The sequence below is a fragment of the Thermothelomyces heterothallicus genome (assembly GCF_042370625.1).
Source record: "Thermothelomyces heterothallicus CBS 202.75 unplaced genomic scaffold P884_scaffold_4, whole genome shotgun sequence".
NCBI lineage: Eukaryota > Fungi > Ascomycota > Sordariomycetes > Sordariales > Chaetomiaceae > Thermothelomyces > Thermothelomyces heterothallicus.
Window position 1 is genome coordinate 881,926 of NW_027192565.1, and position 27,974 is coordinate 909,899.

Genomic DNA, 27,974 nt, shown 5'->3' on the forward strand with positions numbered 1-27,974 from the left:
AAAAGTAATATACTTATAACTTAATAGTAATTATACTAGGGATAGTAATACTAGGGATAGTAATGCTAGGGATAGAAGATAATAACTATCGCTAGGAGGCTAAAAGAGAAGACATTACTATAATTAAGAGCAATAGGGATAAGGAGTATAATATAGAGGGAGAGGGAGACAAAGGCAAGTTATATAACTAATTGTTTGACTAATTATAACTAGATAGAATTGAATTTTACTACGTTTTTAAGCTTTTTAGAACCTAGTTTATAATTAGACTATTTATAGCTATTTGAGGCTACTGTTACGAGGGTAATTAAACTTGATGGCACCTTTTGTATAGACACGAAAGTATAGGAAATTTGGTGGTGATGTGTCCGGCAATATTGGCATGTCCGGGGGTTTTGGCCCCACCTGTCGGGAGACAGGTGGTAGTTCTGAACTAATTAGTCAGCACTAACCACCGGGTATCTCTGGACCTTAACGTTAAAACGGAGAGAGCTTCGGGTCGTACACTAGTGTAGTCGATCGGTTCTAACCACCCCACAAACGGAGACGGTAGATGGATTCTCCGTTCGTGACCGCATTGGAGTGAGCTTGACCTGGGCCACGTGGAGATTGGAGAGACTGGGCCTACGGAGTACTCCGTACTGTAGTGTAGCCGTGCACGGACCTACTATGCACCGGAGTCGGAGCTGCGCCGGACTCGGGCGTTAGAATTGGCCAATGCGAACTCGCCAGCCTCCACAACCGGCGCTGCTTACCGCGGTGTGACACGATCATCATTTTCTCACCCTTCTTCGCCAGTCCGACGGTGAGTCACCCAGGTGACGATCCTCCTCTGACATTCGAGTGTTATTAGATTGAGGGGTGAACATCGGGACTGCGCCTTTTTCCTCAACGGACAAGCCCTCCGGGCTCTCGATTGATTCCTGAAGATGGCGTCTCGTAGCCTCTTCGCCACCTCGCCGGCATGGCGGAGGATAGCGACGCAGGCTCGAGATATTCCCCGTCTGGGACCATCAATCACCGCTCGTCACACGAGCAGCTCGACTTCGGCCATCGCTTACAAGGCTATCCGCCGCCGACAAGCTCCTCTCCCCGTCGACCAGCCGCCAGCATGGTCGTCGGCCCAGGCGGCCGTCTCCAACATCCTCTACGAGACCCCGACCCCTTCCACCGCTCCGCCCAAGCGGCACGTCCTGAACTGCCTGGTCCAGAACGAGCCCGGCGTGCTCTCGCGCGTCTCCGGTATCCTTGCAGCCCGCGGTTTCAACATTGACTCGCTCGTGGTCTGCAGCACCGAAGTGGAGGATCTCTCGCGCATGACCATCGTGCTCACGGGCCAAGACGGCGTTGTTGAGCAGGCGCGCCGGCAGCTTGAGGACCTGGTTCCTGTCTGGGCCGTGCTGGATTATACCGGATCTCCGCTCGTGCAGCGCGAACTTCTTCTGGCCAAGATCAACATTCTCGGGCCCGAGTACTTTGAGGAGCTGCTCGCTCATCACCGCGAGATGACGGCCGAGAACCCCGATGGGGAGGCCAACGGCCAAGAAGCCGGCGAGGCCAAGCTTGCGGAGACGGCCAAGGACTTCCACCCCAGCAAGCTGGTTGCTAGCGAGGCGTTGCGCCACAAGCACGAACACCTGAAGAGCATCACCTACTTTACACACCAGTTTGGGGGGAAGGTTCTGGATATCAGCACCAACAGCTGCATTGTCGAGGTGTAAGTCCACCCGCGGCCCTTTGCATCTCTCTGCTGCAGCATATCTAACCGAACAATCTCACAGGTCCGCCAAGCCATCAAGGATAGACTCCTTCCTGAAACTCATCGCTCCTTTCGGCATCCTCGAGTCGGCTCGGACCGGTCTTATGGCTCTGCCTCGTTCGCCTTTGTATGGACCCGACGACGATACACCCACGAAGGAGGCCGACGAGGTTGTTGATGCCAGCCAGCTGCCCCCTGGCTAAAGTAGTTAACATGTACGGCGGATGTGGGTCAAATGTTTTCATCATGTATTAATCATAAAATTATCTGGTGCGAGTCAAAGATCGGCCATCTCTAGGTTGGTTGAGAAAATACAGTTGGTATTGAACTTTTTTCTAGGGGACCCAACTCCTGAAATCACGCCTGCCATTTCAAAGCAACGTCTGATTGGAATCTCTGCAACAACCATTCCTCGTCTTACAGAATTTTCCCCTTGTTGACCACAAACGCCTCCAGAGCAGCTGTAGATAGAGAGTCAGTAAAACTCGCTGTATCCCCATTTCAAGATTGGGAAATGGCACATACCGACAGCAGCCCAGAGCCTGTTCTCAGCCTCCGGGAAAACAAGGGACCTGGGGCCGTAGAAGACCTCATCGTCAACCTCCTCAGGATGTCGAGGCAGGCAGTGCATGAACTTCCAGTCGGGCTTGGCACCGCCGCGCTTGGCCAGCTCGTTGGTGATTTGGTAACCCGCAAACGCCTTCAGCCTCTTCTGGGTCTCCTGCTCCTGACCCATCGAGACCCACGTGTCGGTCACGAGGATATCGGCGTCCTTGATCGCCTCCTCGGGAACCTGCGTCTCGGTGAGCCGGCCCGGCTTGGCCACGCCTTCGCCGGCGGCCAGGATCAGCTGCCTCATCGCGTCGGGAATGCCGTACCCGGGGGGCGAGGCCACGGCGATGTCGACACCCATCTTGATACAGCCGATTGCCAGGTCGAAGAGCACGTTGTTGGAGTCGCCCACCCACGCGACCTTGAGGCCCTCTAGCCCGAGGCTGGAATCGGAGGGCGTGCGGGAGGGGAAGTGCTCGTGGATGGTCTGGAAGTCGGCGATGGTCTGCAGCGGGTGGAAGTCGTTGGATAGCGCGTTGATGACGGGCACGGACGAGTGCGCGGCGAGGTCGACGACCTCCTTATGCGCGCCCACGCGGGCGACCATGCACGAGGTCATGGAGGAGATCACGACAGAGGTGTCACGGAGGGACTCGTTCACCTGGACAGCGGGTCAATTGGGGGCAAAGCTAGGCAGGGCAGAAAAGGATAGCCCGGGGAAGAAGGGGAAGAAGGGTACGGGGACATACGCCTAGCTGGATGTCCTCCTTGCCCAGAAACATTGGATGTCCGTTCATTAGTTGCACGGCTGCTTCTGTTGAGACGCGGGTTCTGGTGCTGCGCTTGCTGAACATCATGGCTACCGTCTTGCCTGTCAATGACCCATGCAGCGGTTTCGGAGGTTGCTCGCCGGCGGCGAAAGCAGCCTTGACTGCCGCCTTGTGGGACGAGGCATTGAGAACGAGTTTTGTAAATTCGGCTGGGCTGAGGTCGCTGATGGAGAGAAGATGCCTGGGCCCGGCGGCGCCGGAGAGAGAGCGAGTCTGAAACTGAGCCATTGCGGATTTGATGGTGCGGCAGGCGACACGCGGAGACATGGCGGCGATACCACTTGAAGCTTCTCGGAGTTTAAGCTGGGAGGACGATCCAATTACTACAAATCAGTGCGTGTTTGATCTTGGATCGCTCAAGGAAAGAGAGATACGAGAAGCCAAATCGATTTTCTGGATGCCAGGGTTCGATGTTTGCAGGTATAATATAATAGACTCAATGACTCAACGTGAAGCTCCAGAAAAAAAAGATGGATGCACAACCTTGATGGCTTAGCCGAATTCGCTAGCCCAGGAAGTCGTACCCTGGACGACTTTATCAGTCTAAATCTCTCCACGAGTCGGCGAGCAAAATGGGCCGTTTTTTGGACTTTGAAACACCATGAGATCAAATGAGCGACCGAGTTCATTATTAGAGCTGCTAGAGATTTTGTCTAATTTTCAATTCGGGTAAGAGTTAAGTTATCTAGAAAAGAGGTTCTGGGAGCATTCAACCTTTGAAACTCGGCACTTCCCTCGCCTGATATCGGACTTGGCACTGAGAGCTGACAATCGGCGATGGTCTACTGGCCCATGGCTGGAGAGGTCCCCACCCGACACTCCGGGGTCGTGACCTGGGCGGAGAAGCGGTGCCTGGACTGGGCCAGCGAGCTGATGCCGGCCGCAGCCAATGAGCGGTATCCCAAAAGGCGGAAACAGCCGCTGGGCTGTTCGGGCGCCCCTTTCACCTCTCCAGCGAAACAGCACCAGCGCCTCGTCCCTTTGAATGTTCTTTCATCTCGACCCAATCCCCATCACGAGGTGTACCATCAACGTCTTAGTTCCCCAAGCAGTTATTCTCATTGTCGGATTTGACGGGGAATTTTTCTATTAACAAATAGCGCATCGTGCCTGCGTTATCAAGACGAACTGCGCATCCATCCGCGATGTCCTAGGCCGAAGCAGGCAAACCATTAATTACATCATCAGCAGTGCTAGGCTTTTGGTGGGACAACATCCACTTCGGGATCCATCGCCTCTTCAGCAACGCACATTACCGGAACAATACCTCATGATGCCTGACTCAGAGAGTTCACCGCTCCTTGCCGCCGCGGGCAGCAGCACAACCCCAAAATCTGGCGAACGAGACGAGTTGCTGGAGTCGGCCCCGCTACTATCGAGTTCAACCACGCCCCTGTACGATGGCGACCGAGATGATGCTCATCATGAGGATACAACGTCCATTGCCTCGCGCAACACAGGCGCAGCCTCGGTCAAGTCTCATAAGGGGAAGTCAATACGATGGCCATCGGTCATTGCCATGATTGTCTTGGCATCCCTCACGCTTGCTATCATGCTCTTCGCGTTTATCGTTCCCACCGCCATTGAGGAGTATGCGAAAGAGGCGGTCGTTATTGAACCCACGAATCTGTCTCTCGAGTCTATCACGTCCAACGGTATCCGCGCTAGGATACAGGCCAATTTTCGAGTTGATGCACAACGCGTCGCGAATGAACACGTCAGGCGGATCGGTAGGGCAGTCACATGGGTTGCCAGGGAGCTTGGGACGGGCGAGACGAAGATCAGAGTTTATCTGCCCGAGTATAACAATGTTCTTCTCGGCACTGCAGGCTTGCCCCCGCTGAAGGCCTGCGTTGTGGATGGCTACAACAACGAAGTGGACTTTGTGGCCGACCTTGCCCCTGGCGATGCTGACGGCATTCGAACGATCGCGAACGAGTGGCTGAAAGGGAGGTTGAGCAGCGTCCGGATTCAAGGGCAAGCCGATGTCCAATTCAGGACGGGGATCATTCCACTTGGCACGCATTCCATCGTGGAATCTCTGACGTTTGAAGGTCAATCTCTCTATCGTTCATTCGCCTCCTTGTATCTTGGACAGAAGTCTCTTGTTTGAGCCGCGGACGGGTCTTCAACCGACTACAATTAACCACGTTGTTGGATTGTTACTGATGATCTGTGCAGGCAGCGAGTTGCCTCACATGCCCGAATACAATATCACGAGGATGAAGTTCAAGGAGCAGCCCGTTCCCGGCGCGCGCAACGCAATCGCGGCCGAAGTCACGGTTCAGTCATTCAACCAATATCCGGTGTCGTTCGATGTTCCCGAACTCGGCTTCGAGATTCTTGTGCCGGGATGCAGTCCTGACGATCCCTCCATCTCTGCTGCGGCTGCCACCACCAGCCGCGTAGCCGTGCGGCCCCATGCAGATGTAATCGTGAATGCGTACGGCCTTGTACGAGAGTTGCCTGATTCACTCACCCACCTCTGCCCCAACTCAGACTCTTCGCCCTTGGATTTGCTGTTCAAGAAGTACCTTGACGGCGAAACAGCCACCGTCCTCGTCCGGGGCCAAAAGGAGCCGGCTGGCGACACGCCGGATTGGCTTGCGGAGATCCTATCGAGCATTACCGTGCCTATAGCGTTCCCCGGACGTTCGTTCGACAATCTAGTCCGGAGCTTCTCCCTGACAGACGTCTATTTCAAAATGCCGGACCCGACAGCGAAACCCGACGATCCCGAGTCAAACCCAAGGGTTTCGGGGACAATCCTGGTTCTTGCAGGGCTCCCTTCTGAGATGGAATTCACATTGAATGTCACCGACATTGGAGCAGACGCGGATGTGTTCTATAAAGGCGATAAACTTGGAGAGCTTAACCTCGAGGAGTGGCAAAAAGCGAATTCGACGCAGATCCCGGCCACGGAGGATGATGAAGCTACGCTGAAGATACAATCGCGCATCAAGGACGTGCCGCTTAACGTCACCGACCCCGGAGTTCTAACCGATGTCATCCAGGCTCTCCTTTTTCGCGGCCGCGAGGTCATACTGAGCGTCAAGGCTCTCGTTAACGTCAGAGTGCAAACGGTACTGGGCGAGCTCGTTTTCAAGGCCATTCCCGCGGAGGGGGAATTTCCAGTAAAACGTCCGTCATCTTTTTGATTACATCGTCAGTCGCCCCAGGTGGAAGTCGGTTCTTCGACCCGTATATTCGCTTTGGAAGGAGAACGCCAGAACTAACGGACAGCCCGCCCTAGCTCTGGGAAACGACCCGCTGGGTTCCACGTTGCCAAAATTCGGAACGATTCAAATTATCGACACGACTTCGAGTTCCCTCTCATTGCAAGCGTTGGTGAACGTCACAAATCCCACACCTTATTCGGCACGCGTCCCGTTTGTCAGCCTATTCGTGGAAAGCAACGGGACGACCATCGGGGAGGCGTTTGCGAGGAACATCAACATCAAGCCTGGCAACAACACGAACCTGACGATTTCGGCAAGGTGGAGTCCATCAATGGGCGGTGAAGAAGGCGTCCGTCATGGGCGCGACTTCCTTTCGAGATACATCTCCGGATACAGCACAAACGTCACCTTACGCACTCACCGCGGGACCATTCCGTCGTTGCCGCAACTCGGCGAGGCTCTCGCTCGCCTGAACTTTACGCTCCCCGCCCCACGACTCCGGTTCCCCGGCCAGGACAGTGATGATGACGACGGCGATGACGAAGACGAAGACGAGCAACCGCGCTTCATCCGTGACGCAACTTTCCACATCCTTTCCTCGACTGCGACGTTCACTCTGGTATCTCCTCTTCTGCACAACGCCATCTTCATCGACTCGGTCAACGCAACGGCGCTGTATAACCACACCGAGCGCATTGGCAGGATCGAGTATTTCCTCCCGTTTGCGGTGCCGCCGGGGGTCTCGGTAACGCCAAGACTGCCGGTCGAGTGGTCAATGGACTCGGTCGGGTATGACAAGGTCAGGGAGGCTTTGGGCGGGAGGCTGAAGCTAGACGGGGAAGCAGAAGTGAGTGTTAGGTTGGGGAGGTGGACGGAACGGCTTTGGTATGTGGGTAGAGGCATTGGCGCGGGGGTTAGGTTCTGATGTCCTTCTGTTCTTGTGCGTGTTCGTGTTGTTAACTCTGCGGTCCGGGAATCAGGTTGTATATGGCAAGGGCTGGGCGTAGGAATAGGGATCACGGTTCAGTGCGGTTGATGGCGCGGGTATAAACGTATAAAGGGTAGCGGGACACGGTAACTTGTCGGGAGGAGTGAAGGCGTCCTGGGATTTATATATCACACAGTCACTCGACTCGAACCTTGAACTAGGGTCCTGAGTCGTCTTTGATGATAATCATTCATATCATAGCAGACGTCTCTGACGATGTAGGCCCGAGGATAACCTATGCGAGTCTACTTCCCGCTGCAGAAATTCTTCGTTCACCCTCCCTGGGTCCCTTCTCGAAATAGGCGGCCGGCTTGATCCACGTGCATTCCCATCTCACAGGGAATCACTTGTGGACTGAGTATTCCGGACAAGGTATGGACTGGAGGGATTCCTGAAGGGGATGCCGAACGAGCCTTTATTAGTGGGGGGTCTTCACGTCATCGGACCTCTAAGGCGAACAGCAAGTGGACCCAGATTCTGTCGATTCAACACACGCGCTTCAGATTGACGGACGAGCAAGATAGCGTAGCGTATTGTTGCACGTGTACGTACCAGACTAACCGCCCAATGTCTGGTTGCACTGGGATAGGAAACTGCTGGAAAACTCTGAAGCACTGAATACTAGAGATCAGCAAGAGGGCGGTGCCGTTGAAGCTCCGGGGTCCTTCAAGAGCTCTGCAGAAGAGAGCAACCTGCCCGATAAAGGGTCTCACCGTGATCGTCGGCCGGGGCGCACTAGCGTAATCATAACATGCCCGTAACTATCCCATGAAGTACTGTACTGTACAGTACTTAGTGTCCAACTAGTTATTACTTGCAGGGTGCAATGCGACAATATCAACAGAGGCATGTACAGTACAGTACGGATTACTTGCGGGGCGTTGTGCCCGTTCATAGTGGTTTTAGTTATAGTGGATCTGGCCCTGCCAGACGCAACGCGCACGGCTCCCGCATCGCCCTGGAGTTAGGTAGCTTCCGAATACCCTTAACCCGACGAAACGCATCCTCGTTCCGACGCGGCGTCCTCGCGAGACAGCCAAACTGCCGGGAAGCCTTCGCAGTTCCCCGCCCGTTTTCGAAACGCCGGAAATTCGAAATGTCCTTGCAGGACAAGCCCTACCGATAGAACAGAACCAGGGATGCGCGCCGTCCTGCCGGGCAGGCCCGAGTCGCGCCTCCAGGCGCTGGCGACGGGCTGCTGGAATGGGAGGCGAATTACGGTAAGCGCCTACCTTCCTCTTCCTTTTTTTTTTTTTTTTTTTCATTTTGTTTCCTTTTATTATTATCATCATCATTATTATTATTCCCCCCCCCACCCTCTCTTTCTTCGCCTGATGGCATTGCCATTCTTCCCTGCGTCCGCATTTGCTTCTGCCCCGCGCCAGCTAACTGACTCTTTGCTGGGTACTCCTCCCAGGCTTACATCACCGGCAACGCCCTCGTTATTCTGGGCGCGCCCAACGAACTGCTCCAGACGGTCTACGACGAGGATCCCGAGCCGTTGCAGGCCATCGCGTTAGACGAGGCGTCCGGGAAGATCGCAGTGTGCACGCGGCACGTGGTGAGGGTGTACCGGCCCTTGGGAGCGGGCAGGGGCGAGGTGGATGCGCTGTTGCAGTGGGCTTTGCAGTCGAGCTTTCCCGTCGGCGATGAGGGAGAAGGGGAGAGCGGGGGAGCCGAGGTGGGCGAGGACCGTCCGCGGCCGGCGGTGTCCCTCTCCTGGGGCGCGTCCGAGGAGCTGCTCGTGGCCCACTCCAGTCTCGAGCTATACCAGACCTCGCCGAACCTGGCGACTCCCGAGTGCTCCTGGCGGAAGAGGCTCGCCAACCCCGTCCGGCGGGCTAGTCTGTCGTACGACTCAGCGTACATTGCCTCGGTGGGGGAGCATGACCGGCTGGTCAAGGTCTGGCGGAGGCTAAGTTACGGAACTGGCGAGGTCAGGTTCGATTTCCTCTACCTGAGGCATCCGCAGCCCGTGACGGGGATCCAATGGCGGCGACCCCATCACGTCGGCCAGACCATCGAGAATGCGCTGTATACGTTCTGCGCGGATAACGTGTTGCGGGTCTGGGCAGGCTCGGACGGCTATGGGCATCAGCACCTGCAGCTGTGGGGGACTCTCGACCTGAGGGACGCTATCCCACCCGCAAAGGGACCTGGGTCTCCCACATCGGATAACAGTCTGCGCTGGGCATTCGTCATGCATGGTGGCGATCTGTCGGCCGCGACCGAGAAGGCTGTCCAAGAAGGGACGAAGACGAAGGACGAGGCCGCCGCGCTGGAGCAGCTCATCAAGGTTGCAAACCGGAGTCCGGAGATCTGCGTCGTTCTGGATGGCCGGGGCCGCATGTCGGCGTGGGCACTGGAGAATATTGGGGGCAAAACGAGCAAGCCCAGCATCCTCAACGTGGCCCAAGTCGTCTCTTCGGATCTTGATTTCGTGAGGGGAAGCTCGCACTCGGAGATTCCACACGTTGAGGCGTACAGCTACTGCCAGTCTGGAGAGCACTTGCATCTCCTGCTGCACTTCTTCGATGGGAGGATTGAGGTCTATCGCAGCAATATCGCCGCCTTGTTCGATCGGAATCCGGAGACGAAGCGGCTGGCCCATAGATGCGTATGGACGGGTCATTCAGCACCAATACGGAAGATCGTACGCAACTTCAGCGGCAGGGCGATCGTCTCACGGACGGAAAATGGGCAGGGAGTGATCTGGAAGCACAACCCGGCCGCCGAGCGGACGGGCCTCGCATGCCAAGCGGTGATCCCAGAGCGAGGCCATATCCACAGGATGTGCCTGCTCCGAAACGGTCGGTTTGTCGTCTTCCTCAAGCACGAGGACATCTCGCTCTGGGACTGCCGGTTCTCGACACCAGTACTGCTAGCCGAGCAGCGATATGATGTCTCTGGGAAGCCGCTCTGCCTGCTGGTCCTTCCCAGGCGAAAAGTCGAGGACTACACCACAGCGCATGTCGCGACCATCACGTCGGAGAAGAAAGGGGTAGTCTGGGAGGTCAAATTTCCATTTTACTCCCGTACGGACGCAGCCACCCCTCCGATAAACGGGACCAGTGGAACCGAGCACCAACAGCCCTCGATCCGTGAGCTCGTCCGATTTGCGCTCGAGGATGCCGGGGACCTTGCCTACGTCCTCCCCGTCGATCCAGCCGGGACCACGCCGCACGTATCCGGCTTCCTCGACGTCTTTGCTCGCGACGTGGCCATCTCGTACACCCACACCGGACGAGTCGAGTTCTGGACCGCCCGCGTCGGCCACAGCGGCGACGACCGGGTTGAATGGCTGTCGACCAGCTCGATGGAGACGGGCGTGTCCAACCCGGCTCTCGTCAGCGGCAGCACGCGCAAGAAGGCGGCGCTGGTCAACGCCTCGCGGTCGGCGCTCACCATCTGGGACATCGGCGGCGCCCGGCTCGAGTACGCGCAGGAGTTTGAGAACGCGCACACGATCCGAGACCTGGACTGGACGTCGACGCCGGACATGCAGTCGATCCTGGCCGTGGGCTTCCCCCACCGCGTGCTTCTCCTCTCGCAGATGCGCTTCGACTACCTCAATAAGGGCCCCGCCTGGGCCGCGATCCGCGAGATCTCGATCCGCGACTTCACGCCCCACCCCATCGGCGACTCGGTCTGGCTCGGCGACGGCCACTTGGTGATCGGTGCCGGCAATCAGCTGTTCGTCCAGGACCGCCGTTTCGACGCGGCGAGCTCGCTCGTGACCAGCCTGAGGCTGCCGCAGCGTCGCGCTGGGGAGAAGCACTGGGACCTGTTCAACGCCGTGCAGAGGCTGAACGGCCCGCTGCCCGTGTTTCACCCTCAGTTTCTGAGCCAGTGTATCCTAGCGGGCAAGATCGTGCTGGTGCACGCCATTCTGATGGCGCTGTATCGGACGCTGAAGTTCTGGGTCGAGGGCGACGAGCTGGACGATTACCTGGGGATGGCGCTGGAAGACTTTTACGCCGTCGATCACGTGTGTCTTTCCGTACCTTCGAGCCCCCGATCGAATTTCCAGGCTCGATGTGCTGACAAGGGGGCAGACTACCAAGACGTCGCTAAACAAGGATCCCGGGCAGTACCTCGAGCGACGCATGTCGTATGACGAAGGAGATGAGCCATTTTCGGAGGAGGTCGCGGCTGAGATCAACGAGCGGCTCACGCACATCAACATCGCGCAGCTATCGGGCCACGAGCAGATCCAGCTGGTCAACATCATCGAATGCGTCGGTCTGGTCGAGAAGCAGCGGCGCTCGCTCGATGAGAACGGCGCCCGGTTCATGCTCTTCTTCCGGCAGCAGGCGCTGCTCAAGGGCCGGACGGACGAGATCCACCTGGGCTGGCGCGAGATCAACTGGGCTTATCACTCCACGAGTCAGGATGTGCTGGTAGACTTTGTGTCGAGGCAGAATCAGGGGCGGATGCTCTGGAAGGATGCGAGGGAAAGCGGGATATTCATGTGGTTGGCGGATAACGCAGCGGTGGTGAGTTCGGACGGCCTTCTAGAGACTCTTCCCACGAGAGGGAATGGAGGAGTTACTGACGACTAGGGACGCCAGAAAGCACAATTCGAGGTAATCGCGCGCAACGAGTACACCAAAAACGAGCCCAAGAACCCGATCAACTGCAGCCTCTACTACCTCGCTCTCAAGAAGAAGGCGATCCTGCAGGGCTTATGGCGCATGGCTGCGTGGAACCCCGAGCAGGGCGCGACGCAGCGGTTGCTGGCGAACAACTTTGACGACCCCAAGTGGCGGACGGTGGCGCTCAAGAACGCGTACGCGCTGATGAGCAAGCGGAGATTTGGTAAGCGTCCCCGCAAGAAGCCTCCTGGCGGCGACCTTGTCTTAGAAGCTGACACACGACAACACAGAATACGCGGCCGCCTTCTTCCTCCTCGCCGACCACCTGCAGGACGCGGTCAACGTGTGCCTGAAGCAGCTCAAGGACCTGCAGCTCGCCATCGCAGTGGCTCGCGTCTACGAAGGCGATAATGGGCCGGTGCTCCGGCGCCTCCTCGAGGAGGAAGTTCTCTCGATAGCTGCCCAGGAGGGCAACCGCTGGCTGGCCTCGTGGGCGTTCTGGATGCTCCATCGGAGGGACATGGCCGTGCGCGCTCTGATTGTGAGTCTCACTACCTGCGATTCGAAAAAATTAAATATAAGAAGGGAGAAACGGTTGACAAGTGTCCTCTCCCCCCTTCCCTCGATTGCTTTCACGACATTACCGTCTTCACCGATGCTGTTATCGAGGAATGCGGTTGGCTGACCATGGGGACGAATGCGATAGACGCCGGTATACACGCTGCTCGAAACGCCCGGGTCGCCGGACCTCAAGTCGCGACTGTTCCTGACGGACGATCCTGCGCTGATCATCTTGTACTCGCAGCTCCGGCAAAAGACGCTGCAGACGCTTCGGGGCGCGAGCAAAGTGACGCCCAAGGTGGAGTGGGAGTTTGTCCTGCATAGCGCGAAACTGTACGATCGGATGGGTTGTGACTTGTTGGGCTTGGATCTGGGTAAGATACTTTGTCCCCCCTTTTCCCCGGTCCCCAACGTCTCTCTCTCTCTCTCTCTCTCTCTCTCTCTCCTTCTTTTTTTTTTTTTTTTTTTTACTTTGTTCTGTAAGAAAGGTGCCTAACCGTCGACGCTCGTGTTCTTATAGTCCGCAACTGGGAGTTCCTTCAGCCCGCAGGGCCTGTGGCCGGTCTGGGCGGCGAAGTCAACCCACTCAGACTGCTCCGGAGGAGGGAATCGCTGGTCGTGGCCGATCTCCCTATTCTGCCGCAGGTGGCGAGCGAGGTATCCAATACACAGCAGCAGCAGCAACAGCAACAGCAACAACAAAATCAGCAGCACTTGCCGGCTGAGATGAAGTCGGGCGGGCACCTGCCGAAGCAGCAGGCGCCTCCGACGATGTTTGAGGAGCCAGATGCGAACTCGTTGTTGGATAGCTTTGGCTTCTGATGGGGGGATGGGTGCGAATGGGGGTCGGGTAGGTTCGCCTGGTTACTAAGTCTCCCTTATGTAATCTTCTTGCATTGGTAGCGTTGCTTGGTTCTGTTTTCGACGGACAAATTGGAGTAAAGAGGTTGTAGTATCATGATGGCATCGCATTGGGGTTTCGCATTGGGGTTGAGCACAACATGGCAGGTAAAAATGGGGAAGAGAGAGGGGGTTCTTCATGCCGTAGTGTACGGATTAGTTGTATCAAGTCATGGTTGCCTTGCTGGCAAGACGGCGCTCAATCACGTACTGTATGTACTGTACATATCCGTTATCATTCGCCATAGTTAGTTAGCTCCCTTGGCTTCATTCAGGCAGAAACTTGTGCTAGAACTCTCTTGTTGTCTGCTGTTCCGCATATGTACAAAATACAGCTACGGACGAGGTAGTGTGTTTCCTCCTCGCACCATTGGGTGCCTCTTGTCGAATACGCACGATAAAACGGATCATGCACAAAAATATTCCGAAGATGTGAACATGCACGGAGGACTCGGGCATGGGCAACTGAAAACAGGCGAGGTTGGTGTTGAATGCGGCTGCCTTTTTCGGTTAGGTTGATCAGTCAATGGCACTGCACTGGTCTCGGTAATCGCAAGGGCGTCCTCCACTAATAATTAACTCCGAACACTTCAGCTAGTTACATCTACCATCATCGACGGCCGCATCGCCGGCATCAATCAAGTTCGACCCGGTTTCGCCGATCCATTAATGTAGCCGGCCGGTAATTCCACTTGCCCTTTCTTCCCTCCATTTTTTTTCCCCTTTTTGTCTTCTTTTTCTTTTTCGTTTTTTTCTCTCCTACTCCGTCGTTCTCATTTCATCCCGAACCAATCCCCAGCCAAGACGCGCCCACACACTTCTCGGCGGGACCCGACCCCCCAACCATGACCGGACCCAAGACCGGAGCGGAGACCGCATCCGGGGCCGGGCCCGAAACGGGGTCCCCTCGCGCGGACCACGATGCCAGCACCCCGCTCCTGTACTCATCCCCGTCGCCGTCCGCGTCCGCCTCGCTGTCTCCGCGGTCGCACCCTCGCAAGCAGATCGAGATCGAGGGCGCCTCCTTCACCACCCGCGGCGTCCTCGTCGGGCTCGCCGTCGGCCTGGTCATCTGCTTCTCCAACATGTACTTTGGCCTGCAGACGGGCTGGGTCAGCACCATGAGCATGCCGGCGTCCCTGATGGGCTTCGGCCTGTTCCGCCTGCTGCGCGCACACCTCCTCCCCCTCGGCGGCGGCGGCGTGCCCTTCTCGCCCGTCGAGAACGTGCTGGTGCAGACCGTCGCCGGCAGCATGGCCATCATGCCGCTCGGCTGCGGCTTCGTCGGCGTCCTGCCCGCCATGAACTTCCTGCTGACCCCGGAGGAGCACGGGCCGGTCGTGCTCGGCTGGCCCAAGCTGATCCTCTGGAGCCTGGGCCTGTGCTACTTTGGCGTCGTCTTCGCCGTGCCCCTGCGCCGCCAGGTCATCATCCGCGAGCGCCTCAAGTTCCCCACCGGCTTCAGCACCGCCGTCCTCATCAGCGTCCTGCACGGCAAGGCGAGGGACGGCGAGGGCGACACCAGCGGCGGCTTCGCGAGCCTGGTCGTGAGCGACAGCAAAGACGAGCCCGGCGCCGCCACCAGGGTCGGGGATGGGGCGGAGGCGGACGGGGAGGGAACCAAGCGTGCCGAGTCGTGGAGGCGGAACGTGAGGCTGCTGCTTGTCTGCTTCTTGGTCTCGGCCGTCTTCACCCTCGCCACCTACTTCCTGCCCGTGCTGAGGAACATGCCCGTCTTCGGGTCCGCCGCGGCCACCACCTGGCTGTGGACGCTCAACCCCAGCCTGGCCTACGTCGGGCAGGGAATCATCATGGGCCCGGCCACGACGCTGCACATGTTGCTCGGTGCCATCGTCGGCTGGGGGATCCTCTCGCCGCTGGCCAAGAGCAGAGGGTGGGCGCCGGCGCCCGTCGACGACTGGGAGAACGGCAGCAAGGGCTGGATCGTCTGGGTCTCGCTCGCCATCATGCTGGCCGACGCCATCGTCAGCCTGGGCTACCTCGCCTTCCGTTCGGCGAGGCAGTATCTCCCGGAAGCCCAGCTCGTAGCCGGACGCGTGAAGACGCTGGTCGGTCGCAAGACGCACGCCGGCTATACCACGATCAGCTCCGTCTCCAACGCCGACGGCGCCGCTCCATCACGCGACCTCGAGGACGGGTCGGCGCCGGATGACGGCGGCAGATCTGAGGATGATGAGGAGGCGCAAGAAGAGGAGGAAGATGCGCCTCCCGACCAGCAAATCAGCAACCGTCTCGTCGCCGTCGGCCTCGTCCTGTCCATTGTCTTTTGCATCGCCTGTACCCACGTCGTCTTTGGCGATCTGGTTCCGCTCTACGCCACCGTCACGGCCGTCTTCATGGCCCTCTTGCTGGGCATCATGGGCGTCCGAGCCCAGGGCGAGACCGACCTGAACCCCGTCTCGGGCATCAGCAAGCTCGCCCAGCTGTTCTTCGCCTTCATCATCCCCCAGTCGAACAAGTCGAGCGTGCTGATCAACCTGGTGGCCGGCGCCGTGTCCGAGGCCGGCGCCCTGCAGGCCGGAGACATGATGCAGGATCTCAAGACCGGCCACCTTCTCGGAGCCGCTCCCAAGGCTCAGTTCTGGGGCCAGGTCATTGGCGCCACCGCCGGCGCCCTTGTCAGCACCTTCATCTATCGCATGTATACCTCGTGAGTCGTCCCCCCTCTTCCCCCTTGCCGTCTCCGCAAAGGCGGCGGGGTGGGGTGGGAAATGGCTGTGTGCCAGGCTAAGGCTAACCTACCTTCCGGGGCCAGAGTGTACCAGATCCCCGGCGATCTGTTCCAGGTCCCTACCGGGTACGTCTGGATCTTCACCGCCCGCCTCGTCACCGGCAAGGGCCTCCCGCCCATGGCCAAGGAGTGGGCCCTGGGCGCTGCCGTCCTGTTTGCCGCCACCACCGCGCTGCGGATCCGGACGACGGGCACGCGCTGGCACGCCCTCATCCCCGGCGGCATCGCCGTCGCCGTCGGCATGTACAACGTCCCCTCCTTCACGCTGGCACGCACCATCGGGGGCTTGTTTGGCTGGTGGTGGCGGTCCACGATGGGGTGGAAGGACACGCCGCTGATTGTGCTCGCTTCCGTAAGTCGTCGTGCAAACCTTCTTCTCTTTGTTTGTGTTGGTCCTGGGAAGCTGGTCGGCCTGGTCGGGTCGGCGCTAACGGGTGCGATAGGGCTTCATCCTTGGCGAAGGCTTCTTGAGCATTGTGTGTCTGATCATGGAAAGCGCCGGCGTCCCTCATCTCGCATAGGGATGGAAACAGATGCCTAGGCCTGATCGAGTTGGAGTCCCGGATCGACGGGCATCAAAAGCGACTCTGGAGAATGTGTTTCTTTTAATGGCGTTGAAGATGGGGGGAACAACTTGGAATTACAATGAAAGTATCCAACTGCAATGCTGTCTATTTTCCTGGTGCAAGACACCTGCCCCCCCTCCCCCCCCCCCCCCCCCCCCCCCCAAAACCGTCGTCTTTGGTCATTCTCAACGATGATCACGACGACGGTTTTAATGCAACAGCCACGTCTGGGCCTGCTTTTCGCCACCCTCAAGGCCCCAGGTCAGCCTGATGTTGAGTCCACGGGCGTGACCCTTGGGGATGGAGTAGCGGATCTCGCCCTCCAGCTTCTTCCCCGGACCAACCTCGATCTCCTTGGCCTTGCCCTTATCGATCAGGTACAGCCCCTGCCTCCAGTGCGTCGGTGTACCGTACGGGCCGGTAGTGAAGGCCACGCGCTCGCGCCCGGCGGCCGCCCACTCCTTGGCGGTGAGCTTCGCGTGGACGACCTCGTCGCGGCTCTCGGCGAAGAAGCAGTCGAACCACACGAGAAATCCGTCCAGGCCTTCGGCCGCCTTTTCCGAAAGCGTCGACCGCCACTCGGTCTCGAAGGACAGGTCCTCCACCTTGGCCGTGTGCAGGTCCAGCATCCGGAAGGGGTACGCCTCGCCGCAGACCGAGTCGGGCGGCATGACGGTCATGCAGGCGTCGGTGTAGATGCCGGCCTGCATGGCGCGCATGTCGAAGCCGTACACCTCCCTCCACCAGTCCACGTTCTCGGCCACGTACTCCGGGTCCGACACGGGCGCGACCCACATGCTCGCGTGGCTGGGCACCAGCAGCCCACCCGGCTTGAGGTACCGGTCGCGGGCGAAGAGGACGCTGGGCAGCATGGCCTCGTACAGCAGGCAGTAGCCCATCCACTCGGACACGATGATGTCCACCCGGACGGGTTCCCCGCCGGGACCGCCCCCTCCGGGGAGCACCACGTCCTCGATGCGGCCGCGCACGCACGTGATGACGTCGCCGAGCCCGTTGCGCAGCACGTTCTCGCGCGCCCGGTCGAGGATGGCACTGTTGTCGACGGCGAAGACGCGCGCCGCCCCCGCCCGCGCGCAGAACATGGACAGGATCCCCGTCCCGCACCCAATGTCCAGCACCGTCTTGCCCGCGAAGAGGTGCTTGTTGCCGTAGATGAAGTCGCGGTAGGCGTCGGTGCGCACCGCGTCCTTGAGCATGGTCTCGTGGATGTCTTTTTGTATTGTTTGTTTTGTCGATCCGTTAATTTTGGTTTTCCATCTTTGGCTGGGCCTGCAAAAAAAAAAAAAGAAAAAAAAAGAAAAAAAGAAAAAAAGAAAAAAAAGAAAAAAAGAAAAAAAAGAAAAGAAAGAAAAAAAAGAAAAGAAAGAAAAAAAAAGAAGAAAAAGAAAGGGAGGATGGGGAGCGCATACCGTTGTGATCGTAAGACTCAAAGTAATAGGCCGATTCGTCCTTCTCCGGCTTCTCCTCCGCCGCGGGTGCGGGTGCTGCCTTGGACGACTCGGCCTTGTCGTTCTCCTCCTCATCCACCCCCCAGCGTTTGTCGAGCGTTTGCTCAACGGCCAGCCGGTAGCTGTTGAACTGCTTGGCGAGCTGCTCCAGCTCGGCCTGCAGCTGCGCGTTCTTCTGCAGCAGCTCCTCCACGACGGGACCGTCGCCGCCCGCCTGGGCGGCCTGCTTGCCCTTGGTCGCGGTGCCGGCATCACCAGCACCGGCAGCACCCCTTGAGCCCACTCCGGGTTCGGGCAGGTCATCGAGGCAGAAGATTAGCGCATCGTCCGCCAGCACGGGAATCAGCAAGCCGTCGTCGGCCAGATGGTCTGCTGTGATCTTCTGAGGGAGGGCAGTCCCTTGCTTGACGCTCCGGCGCACTTATGGTTCTACCGTCAGCAAGGGCATCTTTTGAAGGACTCTTTACACGCACTCTGGCGTTGGGGAAGTAACAAGACTCACCGAAATTGATGAGCCTCACGCATCCGTGAAAGTCGAGGCCGAGCGAGTCCCGGACGGCGAGGAAGTCGAATCCAAACTTGTCCTTGCAATACGCCAGCATCGAGGGCGCGTCGGGAAAGACTCTGTCATCAAACAGAGAGACGACAGAGACCTGCTCCTGGTCGTCTTCGTCCTCCTCGCCGGGCTTGTCGAGCCAGTCCTCGTCGTTGTCCGAGGACGAGCCGGACGACGAGTCGGAGCGTGGGTAGGCTTCGGCCATGTTGCCGTCCTGGTATATTCCTCCCTTTCGCAAGACACTTCTAATATAAAGATATGAGTGCAAGGAATGAGGGAATAAATATAATGCCGAATGAAGAAAATGAAAATCCAAGTCAAATGCTGGAAAAAGGTGCTTCCTTCCCAACAAGTCGAAATGTGCACGCGGAACGCAAGAAAGCGGCCCTTCTTTTTCGGGAAGTCGAGTTTTATTCAAGTGTGGATCAAAAACTCGAAAATAGTGCGGGGGGCAAAGACTAGTTACCTGCCTGCAGGCTCTGCAACTAAACCTATAGTTAGTTATAGCACCCCAAACCGGTGCCCCCAAGTATGTTCTGTATGTATGGTTGTGCATACATGCTGCAGCAATATATATATCCAATACTGCGCATACATGTCCGTACCGATCGGTGTTTCAGAAGTTTGTCTTGGACCAACTCGGTGCCCTTTTCTTGCTCATCATACATCCCGGTTTTTTTTTTCTTTTTCTTTTTCTTTTTCTTTTCTCTCCTCCTGAGCAGCTTCAGGGCACTCCGAACCCATTCCCGTCTCTGTCGCTCCTCGTTGCTGATGAGACGGGATAGTTAGTGAGCTCTGTGCGCCAGTCCAGCCACCCCAAGTCTTGCCGCAGTGGTAACTGTGGTAGTAGTAGAATTGATGCTCTCGTGCCCGCTAGTAAAATGCACACAATATACCCTCGCCCTTCTTTTGATGTATTTATATTTGGACAAGCTCACACAGCCCTCGATCTCACCGTTTTGGGAACGACATTTGTAAAACCTTCCCCCCCAAACCAATGTTTCGTCTCCATTGTCGTTACCCTGTTACTCATCGTCTTGATCCCCATCCTCGTCCTCCTCGTCCTCGTCCTCCTCGTCCTCGTCCTCCTCGTCCTCTTCCTCCTCGTCCTCACCATCCGATACTTCTTGTCCGAGCTCTTTGAGCCGTCCCTAAAGTCGCCGTTAGCCAATTCCCACCACCATCACGGCCGCGCCCACAGGCCAGGAGGGATAGGCGCTCACCTTGTACTTGGTCACCTTCTCCTCCAGGTCCCCAAACACCTCCAGCATGTCATCCAGCTCGCTCTGCGCACTCTTCCGCTCCTCCTCCTTGGCCTTGACCTCCTTCTTCGCCTCCTCAACCTCCTTCTCCGTCTTGCTCAACCTTGCCTTCAGCTCCTTCACCTCCGCCTCGGCCTTCCTCGCCCTCTCCTCGGCCTCCTTGACCCCGTGCTGCGCTTCCTCGATCCTGCCCTCGGCCTCCCTGGCCCTCTCCTCCGCTTCGCCAGCCCTCCGCTCTGCCGCCTTCGCCCTCCCCTCCGCCCGGCCGAGCTCTTCCTCCTTGTCCGCCACCGACCCCTCCAGCTTGGCGGCCCGCTCCTCCTCCGCGGCCCGCGACTTGTTGGCCTTCATCAGGTCCACCTCGAGCCGGCTGATGGTCGCCCGCAGGTCCGCCATCTCCGCCTCGGCCCGCCGCCGGGCCCGCTCCGCCTCCTGCTCGGCCGCCTTCCTGGCCGCCTCGGCCTGCCGGCGGCCGTCGTCCTCCTTGGCGCGCGCCTGCGCCTGCAGCGCCGCCACCTCCTGCGCGTGGCCCTGCTGGAGCGCCGCGTTGACCGTCTTGAGCCGCGCCACCTCGGCCCGGGTCCGCTGGTGCTCCTGCTGCTCGTGCGCCAGCTGGCGGGCGAGGTGCGCCGACGTCGTCTCGGCCGACTGGAGGGCCGCGTCCTTGGCGGCGACCTGCTGGCGGAGCGCGGCCAGGTCGGCCGAGAGGGCCGTCTCGGCCCGCTCGTGCGCCGTCCGTTCCCGGGTGAGCTGTTCCGCCAGCGACGCCGTCTGCGTCTGGGCTTCTTGCAGCGCTGCCGACTTGTCTGCCACCTCGGCCCGGAGCGAGTCGACGAGCTTGCGGGAGACGCCCTTCTGCACGCCGTTGGTGATGACGGATGTCTCCGAGTCCGGGTCGCGGTCGATGGCGCGCAGGATGCGGCTGTAGTTGTCCTTGAAGAACTCGACAAAGGTGTCGTCGAAGAAGACGTCGGGCAGCTTCTGGTCGGGCGCCGGCTCGAGCTTCTGCGGTATCACCTCGTGATCGCGCATCAAGGGGTGGGAGCGGAGCCTGGAGAGCTTGTCGACGTAGCGGTCGCGGCCCATGCGCGACATGATCATCTCCTTGACCTTTTCGCGCGGGACGGGGGAGTCCTTGGTCGAGAACTCGTAGACGACGCCGGCCAGCATCGCGCTGAGCCCCTGGACCATGACGTCGCCGTTGGGGTTCTCGATCGCCGCTTGGATCAGGCCCTGAAGATTGGTAAACTCTCCCAGGAAGTCGTTCACCCCGTCGAGGTCCTCGAACAGCCAGCACAGCAACAACATCAGGTAGCCGATACCGATGCGCGGGTCTTCCGACTTGGCGACGCTGCTGAGCAGGTGCGCCGTCATGGTCTGGATACTGGTGACGACTTCTTCGCCACTGGCCTCGTCGCCCTCGGTGACGCTCATCGCCAGCGCTTTCGTCTCCGGGTTGTCATGCAAGAGGTGGAGCATGAGGACGGCGGCGAACCAGTACCTGTACGGATCCGCCGCGGCCGTCTCCGGGTTGGGCTGCAGGAGGATCGTCAGGGGGTTGGTCAGATCGTCAGCACGCGCCTTGTGCGTCCGGACCGCGTGGTCGAGAAAGTGCATCCGAATCTCGGCGTGCTGGTAAAAGTACGCCTTCAGGCACGTACATGCGGCCATGCGCAGGTCGAACGCCGGCAGCGAGTGTACGGCCAGAACCAGGTCTAACAGACCGTCGATGATATAGACCTTGGGAACGCCGTTGATCTGGGCGGCGTGCGCGTGGCCGTTGGCGATCGGGTCGGCGAGCGGTGACGGCACTTGGAAGCCGGCAAACCTCGTCTGTACGTCAGCATTGCCCCTGATCATATCGGCGCAGGCTAGTAGAGCTTCTGCTTTGATCGGCAGCTCGGCAACGTGGGAGAAGGCAATCTGGAGAGTGCTCTCTAGGACCGGGCCTCCCCGCGCGCGGGTCCGCCCGCCGGGCACCAGGTCGCCGGCCAACGCTTCCTGGTTCAGGGACGTCCCCGCTGCGCCAGGCACGATGAGCAGCCGGACGACGGCAAGCATGGCGTATACATTCCTGTTGCGCTGCACCTCTACCCACTTCGCGACCTCCTGGTCGTCCCCGCCTCCCTTGTAGGCTTCCTTCAAGAGCCGACTGATGTCGGCCGTATGGCCCATGTCCCGGAACATGGTTTGGTTCAGCGGGTTCAGCCGGAGAAGGTTGGCCAGCAGGATGAGACAGTCCTCCACCACCCTCGCGCCACCTGCGAGGCCGCCTTCCCTGGCGATGATGTCGAATATGGGCGCAAAGCCCTTCTCGAGGGTGACCAGGTTCTGGATCACGTTGGACGTGGGCGTGAGGTCCGTGAGCAGCCCGATGGCCTCGTCGCGGACTGCCTCCCTCGGATCTTCGAGCACCGCCACGAGCCGGGGGATGCCGTCGCTCGTGTTGACGATGCACTCCTCCGTCCTCTCGGTCCGGGCAGACAGGATGGCCGACAGTAACTGCAGCGAATAGAGGCGCGAGTAGAAATCGGTCCTCTCCGGACCCAAGAAGCCCAGCAGCAAGGCGATGTTCTCGTGCCGTTGAGTAAACTCGTCGGCTACCCATAGGGCAATCTCCTCCGAGGCTTCTGGGCTGTCCGGATCCGGGCTGAACAGCATCAGCAGCGTCTCCAGCGCCACCTTGACCGTGTCCACGTCTTCGCCATCGCGACTGAGACTTCCGATCAGGCTGCGCAGGGCACCCGAGGCGACCGAGGCAGGATACTGTTTCGCGAAGCTGCGCAGCCCGAGGATGGCGGCACGGCGGTCTTCGAGCAGGGTCGCGGTGCTCAGGCGGCCGCTGAGCACGGGGATGGTCTCGCTCACCGACTGCTTGGCCGGCGCGGTCGTGATGGTCGAGAACATAGACATGGCGTCGGTACTAGCGGGCGGCGGGGCGGCGGTGTGCTATGAAAAGCTGCCATGGAGGAGCATCGGCTCTGTTCAGCGGCGACGGCTCGACCGACCGGTTGTCAGGTGTGGAAACTGTCCGATAGTGTAGTGTACGGAGTCGCTTGTCCTCGTTCGAGTCGCGGGTTTCGATTCTTTTTAAGTCGTCGTTAGACCGCACCGTTTCACAATTCCTTCTCTCCTACCAATGACCAACCCCACAACACCCCTTTCGCATCTGTCGTGCTTGTCGTGCTTGTCGTGCGGGAAGCCAAGCAAATAGGCACTGCGGTGTGCGCTGCCCGCCGTCTTGGAGCTCGAGTCGTTGAAATGGGAACTTGACCGGGATGCAACCTGCAAGCACAAGCTGCCCACAAGCTGCCGTCAGGCTCCGCTGTGAAAAAAATACAGTGGGGCCATTCAACCCGTTTCACCGTTTTCGAGTCTCTCCGTGCGCACACAATTACTGTATATACGGAGTATCAATATCGTACTTGGTAAGGTACGGAAATGCTCCATACTTACCTACGGGTCAATGCAACTATCTAGTACGTTTTATGTGTGTGTTTGACACGATACCAACGTACGAAGTAGGGAGCGATCTCTTGTTCCGCGAAGTACGGAGTGGCAGGTTTAGTAACTTTACGTACGTTACAAGTATTCGCATCCATATTCACCGTACGAAATACAAGAATTCCGTATCGCATACTAGCAGCTCCGCCACCACTTACTTGGTAGTCCACGAGCGACCAATACGGGAAGATTTTCTTGGGAAGCAGGGCATGTTCGCCTGCGACTACGAAACGCGAAAGCCTTTGTCGCATCGCCTCCCGTTTTCTTTCCCTTTCAACATCCGAAATCCTCCCCGGCTAGTCCTGGGAATCGGATCAAAGAGAGCATCTTTCTCTCACAATCTATCCGAGGCAGCGAGCATCTTTATCTTCGTTTTCTTCCTCTGGGGGAAAACGATCTAGTGTTCGCCGGTTCGCGTTCGATTCGACTCACAGCCAACAGACTGCTCGTATGAAGAGCGACTCCCCGAATCACCTCGCCTCGTCGACCACTTCGAATCGAATTGCCTCCTCATGTACACAAACGTAGCGACGCTTCCAATCAATCACCCACACCAAGCGCTGCTTTTTGCAATATATAGCCCTGGCTAGGCGCAACCAGACTGACCGCTTTCCGAACCCCAGCATCGACCACGGGCTGCTTGCACTTGAGTGACGCCGTGACGAGTCTCTCACCATGGGTATTCCGGCCGCCTTCAGGTGGCTTTCCGCCAAGTACCCCAAGATCATCTCTCCCGTGATCGAGGAAAAGCCTCTCGTTTTGGAGGATGGCACTGTCGTTCCGGTCGATACGACGCAACCTAACCCAAATGGCGAGGAGTTCGACAACCTGTACCTAGATATGAACGGCATCGTGCACCCTTGCTCGCATCCGGAGGACAAGCCCGCGCCCAGGGATGAAGAGGAAATGATGATCGAGGTCTTCAAATACACCGATCGCGTCGTCAACATGGTTCGCCCCCGCAAAGTCCTCATGATTGCTGTCGGTAAGTTATCACTACTCCCAATGTCTGTCACCGTACCAAAACCGGGAGACTGACGCTAATCCGTGCCAAATAGATGGTGTTGCTCCCCGAGCCAAGATGAACCAGCAGCGATCCCGCCGATTCCGCGCCGCACAGGACGCCAAGGAGAAGGAGGAGGGCAAGCAGCAGCTCCTCAAGATGCTCAAGAAGGAAAACGGCAGTGACGCCACCAAGGAGGAGTCGGTCGAGACTGTCGTCAAGAAAGCGTTCGACTCCAATTCCATCACTCCTGGCACTCCGTTCATGGACATTCTGGCGGCGAGTCTGCGGTACTGGTGCGCGTACAAGCTCAATACGGATCCCGCGTGGGCCAAGTTGAAGGTCATCATTTCCGACGCCACCGTTCCCGGCGAGGGCGAGCACAAGATCATGGAGTTTGTCCGCTCGCAGCGCAACTCGCCCGAGCACGACCCCAACACCCGCCACGTCATCTACGGCCTGGACGCCGACCTCATCATGCTGGGGCTTGCCACCCACGAGCCGCACTTCCGTGTCCTGCGTGAGGATGTCTTCTTCCAGCAGAGCAAGCCCAGATTGTGCAAGCTCTGCGGCCAGACCGGCCATGACGAGCGGAATTGCAAAGGTGAGGCAAAGGAGAAGAACGGCGACTTTGACGAGAAGGGCAAGGTCGAACCGCTGAAACCCTTCATCTGGCTTCATGTCTCGATCCTGCGTGAGTATCTTGCCATTGAGCTGCACGTCCCCAATCTCCCGTTCCGCTGGGACCTGGAGCGTGCCATCGACGACTGGGTCTTTATGTGCTTCTTCGTCGGAAACGATTTCCTGCCTCACTTGCCTGCCCTCGAAATCAGAGAAAACGGTATTGAGACCCTCATGGCCATCTGGAGAGACAATCTCCCCGTGATGGGTGGCTACGTGACCAAGGACGGACACGTGGACCTCCGGCGCGCGCAGTACATCCTCAGCGGCCTCGCCAAGCAGGAGGACGCCATCTTCCGGCGCCGGAAGGAGGCTGAGGACCGGCGAGAGGCCAGCTTCAAGAGGCGCAAGCTCAACCAGCAGAGCAACGGGAAGGGCGGGAACCAAGACTCGCCGCTCAGTGGCAGGGGGCGAAAGGGGGCGCCAGAGGCGAATGGACCCCCCCCGGGGATGAACCTGTTTCCGGTCGCGAGCATTCCCAAACCCGTCATCACGCACGATATGGTTGTGAACCGTCGTGCGGTGGACCAGGCCAACGTGGCCAACAAGAGCGCTGCAAGTGTGATCAAGAGCCAGATTCAGAGCTTGATGGCACAAGCCAAGGAGAAGCAGGACGGAGACGAGGAGCCCAAGGCGGGAGACGAGGCAACGAAAACCCCACCCTCAGCCCTCGGGAAGCGCAAGGCGGAGCTCATCGAGGATGATGCCGCTAGCACCACGGATGCCACCTCGGACATCGAGACCCCTGCGGCTGCCTCGAGCGAGGATGGCCCGGTCGACACGGTCCGGCTCTGGGAGGAGGGATATGCCGACCGTTACTATGAGCAAAAGTTCAAGGTCGACCCCAAGGACATCGCCTTCCGGCACAAGGTTGCCCGGGCGTACGTCGAGGGCCTCGCCTGGGTGCTGATGTACTACTTTCAGGGCTGTCCCTCGTGGGAGTGGTTCTACCCTTACCACTACGCCCCGTTCGCGGCTGATTTTGTCGACCTGGACAAGATGACCATCAAGTTTGAGAAAGGCAGGATATCACGACCTTTCGAGCAGCTCATGAGCGTCCTCCCGGCGGCCTCCCGCCATGCCATCCCGGAGGTGTACCATGACTTGATGACCAAGGAAGACAGTCCGATCCTCGACTTCTACCCAGAGGAGTTCGAGATTGACCTTAACGGTAAGAAGATGTCGTGGCAGGGTGTCGCCCTCCTGCCCTTTATAGAAATGCCCCGCCTGCTGGCCGCCATGAAGACCAAGGAGCACCTTTTGAGTCCCGAAGACCAAGCGCGCAACGTACCCGGCCGCGACATCCTCCTCATCTCGGATGCTCATCCCGGTCTCTACGAAGATATCACGACGAACTTCTACTCCAAGAAGCAGGGCGTGCCCAAGTTCAAGCTGGATCCCAAGCGAACCAATGGGCTCGCCGGCAAGGTCGAGAAAATCGAGGGCTACGTCCCCCATGGCTCTCTCGTGTATCCGCTGGAACGGAACACCATGCCGGACGTGGACTATGACCGTTCACTAACGTGAGTTACTCTCTCTCCTTTTCTTTCTTTTCTCTCTTTCTTTCTTTCTTATCTATCTATCTATCTATATACATCAATACTTTCTATGGCCTAAATTCAAAGTGTCACCTCGCTAACATGTGTAATAGCGTGTACTACATCATGCCCAGCAGTTCCCACACGCACAAGTCGATGCTTCTTCGCGGCGTCAAGCTGCCCCCACTCGCGCTTGACAAGAGTGACATCGATTTCGTGAAGAGCAAGGGGCGGAATGCCGGGAGAAGCTACGGAGGCGTCCCATTGAAGAATAACTACAATGGTGGCGGGCGGGGAGACAGGATCAACTATGCTGGCGGACCACCTCGCGGTGGAGGTGGGCGTGACCAGGGAAGTTATCAGCAACAAGATCGCGGCTATGGAAACGGCTACGGTAGCGGCGCCGGCGGGTATGGCACCGGCTATGGTAGCTACCAGCCGCCCGCTCCTCCTCCGCAGTCATGGCCGCCGCCGCCGCCGCCGCCTGGCTATCCCGGTTTCGGCATCGGCGTGCCTCCGCCCCCCCCTCCCGCCTACGTCCCTGGCGGTGGCTACGGCCAAGGATACGGCAACCAGGGGTACGGGGGTCAGAGTTACCGGAACAATTACTTACCACCCGGTCCGCCGCAGTATGGGGGATACCAGGGTGGTCACCAAGGAGGTTATCAGGGAAGTTACCGTCCGCCTCAGAGCCAGGGTCAGGATCGACGTCACGACAGCAGGTACGGGGTTGACTATCGCGAAAGGAATTACCACGATTCGCGAGGGTATAGGCGATAGGGAGTTCGGTGACTTTGTCAATGGACGTTAGTGTCATGTGCATAGGTCGAACTAATAATTTTTTTTTTTTTGGGGGGGGGGACAACTTTTTTGGAGTTAACACAGGGGAAAGTGTCAGGATGTATGGCAATGCCAAAACTCCTACTCTCTTGCCACTACTATTGTTCAGGTCAACCAACTGCTTCGAGGAGTGGCTGCGGTCAACAAGCGCCAGTACAGGACAGACTGCCTAGGTTGAACTGAGGTCGGAGAATCCCAATCCGACAGGTTGTGTGTCCAGTTGGATCGAAGCACAGCGGGCAACCAAGGTTGCATCACATAGCGCGGCGTAGCGTGATGGATCCTGCGCATGCGTTTTTCCTGCTGCCACAGCATTAGAAATGACAAACTAAAGTCGGGCTCGCCTTTTTAGCTGTAATGCGCTGTACAGTACAATATAGTAATGTATCCACACGGGGATTTGAGCATCAAGCATGTCGACAAGTAATCATTCCTCTGC

The 27,974-nt window shown here is 58.3% G+C and overlaps 7 protein-coding genes across 7 annotated transcripts; 4 read left to right on the forward strand and 3 right to left on the reverse strand.

Moving 5' to 3' along the window:
* The first annotated feature begins 744 nt into the window (after window positions 1–744).
* Window positions 745–2,098, forward strand: P884DRAFT_96027 (small subunit of acetolactate synthase-domain-containing protein). The gene is made up of 2 exons (XM_069446197.1): window positions 745–1,717; window positions 1,782–2,098. The coding sequence occupies exons 1-2, from the start codon at window positions 930–932 to the stop codon at window positions 1,960–1,962; spliced, it is 969 nt and encodes a 322-aa protein (XP_069300115.1). The 5' UTR covers window positions 745–929; the 3' UTR covers window positions 1,963–2,098.
* Window positions 2,099–2,176: 78 nt separating this feature from the next.
* Window positions 2,177–3,369, reverse strand: P884DRAFT_275522 (Aspartate/ornithine carbamoyltransferase; the record flags this gene model as incomplete). Its single annotated transcript, XM_069442854.1, has 3 exons — window positions 2,177–2,220; window positions 2,285–2,972; window positions 3,061–3,369. 3 exons carry the CDS (start codon window positions 3,367–3,369, stop codon window positions 2,177–2,179), a joined length of 1,041 nt encoding a protein of 346 aa, XP_069300116.1.
* A 1,045-nt stretch (window positions 3,370–4,414) lies between these two features.
* P884DRAFT_193428 (RAVE protein 1 C terminal-domain-containing protein) lies at window positions 4,415–13,286 on the forward strand (the record flags this gene model as incomplete). Its single annotated transcript, XM_069437757.1, has 13 exons — window positions 4,415–5,195; window positions 5,323–6,282; window positions 6,395–7,238; window positions 8,435–8,528; window positions 8,726–8,908; window positions 8,999–9,316; window positions 9,461–11,296; window positions 11,364–11,804; window positions 11,871–12,126; window positions 12,194–12,444; window positions 12,610–12,838; window positions 12,985–13,109; window positions 13,152–13,286. 13 exons carry the CDS (start codon window positions 4,415–4,417, stop codon window positions 13,284–13,286), a joined length of 6,453 nt encoding a protein of 2,150 aa, XP_069300117.1.
* Window positions 13,287–13,971: 685 nt separating this feature from the next.
* Window positions 13,972–16,824, forward strand: P884DRAFT_218492 (OPT oligopeptide transporter protein-domain-containing protein). Its single transcript, XM_069439378.1, has 3 exons — window positions 13,972–16,035; window positions 16,141–16,468; window positions 16,560–16,824. Exons 1-3 carry the CDS (start codon window positions 14,210–14,212, stop codon window positions 16,635–16,637), a joined length of 2,232 nt encoding a protein of 743 aa, XP_069300118.1. The 5' UTR covers window positions 13,972–14,209; the 3' UTR covers window positions 16,638–16,824.
* Window positions 16,825–16,860: 36 nt separating this feature from the next.
* Window positions 16,861–19,097, reverse strand: P884DRAFT_218495 (S-adenosyl-L-methionine-dependent methyltransferase). Its single transcript, XM_069439379.1, has 3 exons — window positions 18,654–19,097; window positions 18,113–18,571; window positions 16,861–17,913 (listed from the first exon to the last, which is right to left on the reverse strand). Exons 1-3 carry the CDS (start codon window positions 18,910–18,912, stop codon window positions 16,892–16,894), a joined length of 1,740 nt encoding a protein of 579 aa, XP_069300119.1. The 5' UTR covers window positions 18,913–19,097; the 3' UTR covers window positions 16,861–16,891.
* A 349-nt stretch (window positions 19,098–19,446) lies between these two features.
* Window positions 19,447–23,236, reverse strand: P884DRAFT_283122 (p115 like vesicle tethering protein). The gene is made up of 2 exons (XM_069443637.1): window positions 19,931–23,236; window positions 19,447–19,858 (listed from the first exon to the last, which is right to left on the reverse strand). The coding sequence occupies exons 1-2, from the start codon at window positions 22,880–22,882 to the stop codon at window positions 19,733–19,735; spliced, it is 3,078 nt and encodes a 1,025-aa protein (XP_069300120.1). The 5' UTR covers window positions 22,883–23,236; the 3' UTR covers window positions 19,447–19,732.
* Window positions 23,237–23,723: 487 nt separating this feature from the next.
* P884DRAFT_238086 (XRN 5'-3' exonuclease N-terminus-domain-containing protein) lies at window positions 23,724–27,556 on the forward strand. The gene is made up of 3 exons (XM_069440066.1): window positions 23,724–24,458; window positions 24,532–26,680; window positions 26,809–27,556. The coding sequence occupies exons 1-3, from the start codon at window positions 24,149–24,151 to the stop codon at window positions 27,473–27,475; spliced, it is 3,126 nt and encodes a 1,041-aa protein (XP_069300121.1). The 5' UTR covers window positions 23,724–24,148; the 3' UTR covers window positions 27,476–27,556.
* The last annotated feature ends 418 nt before the right edge of the window (window positions 27,557–27,974 follow it).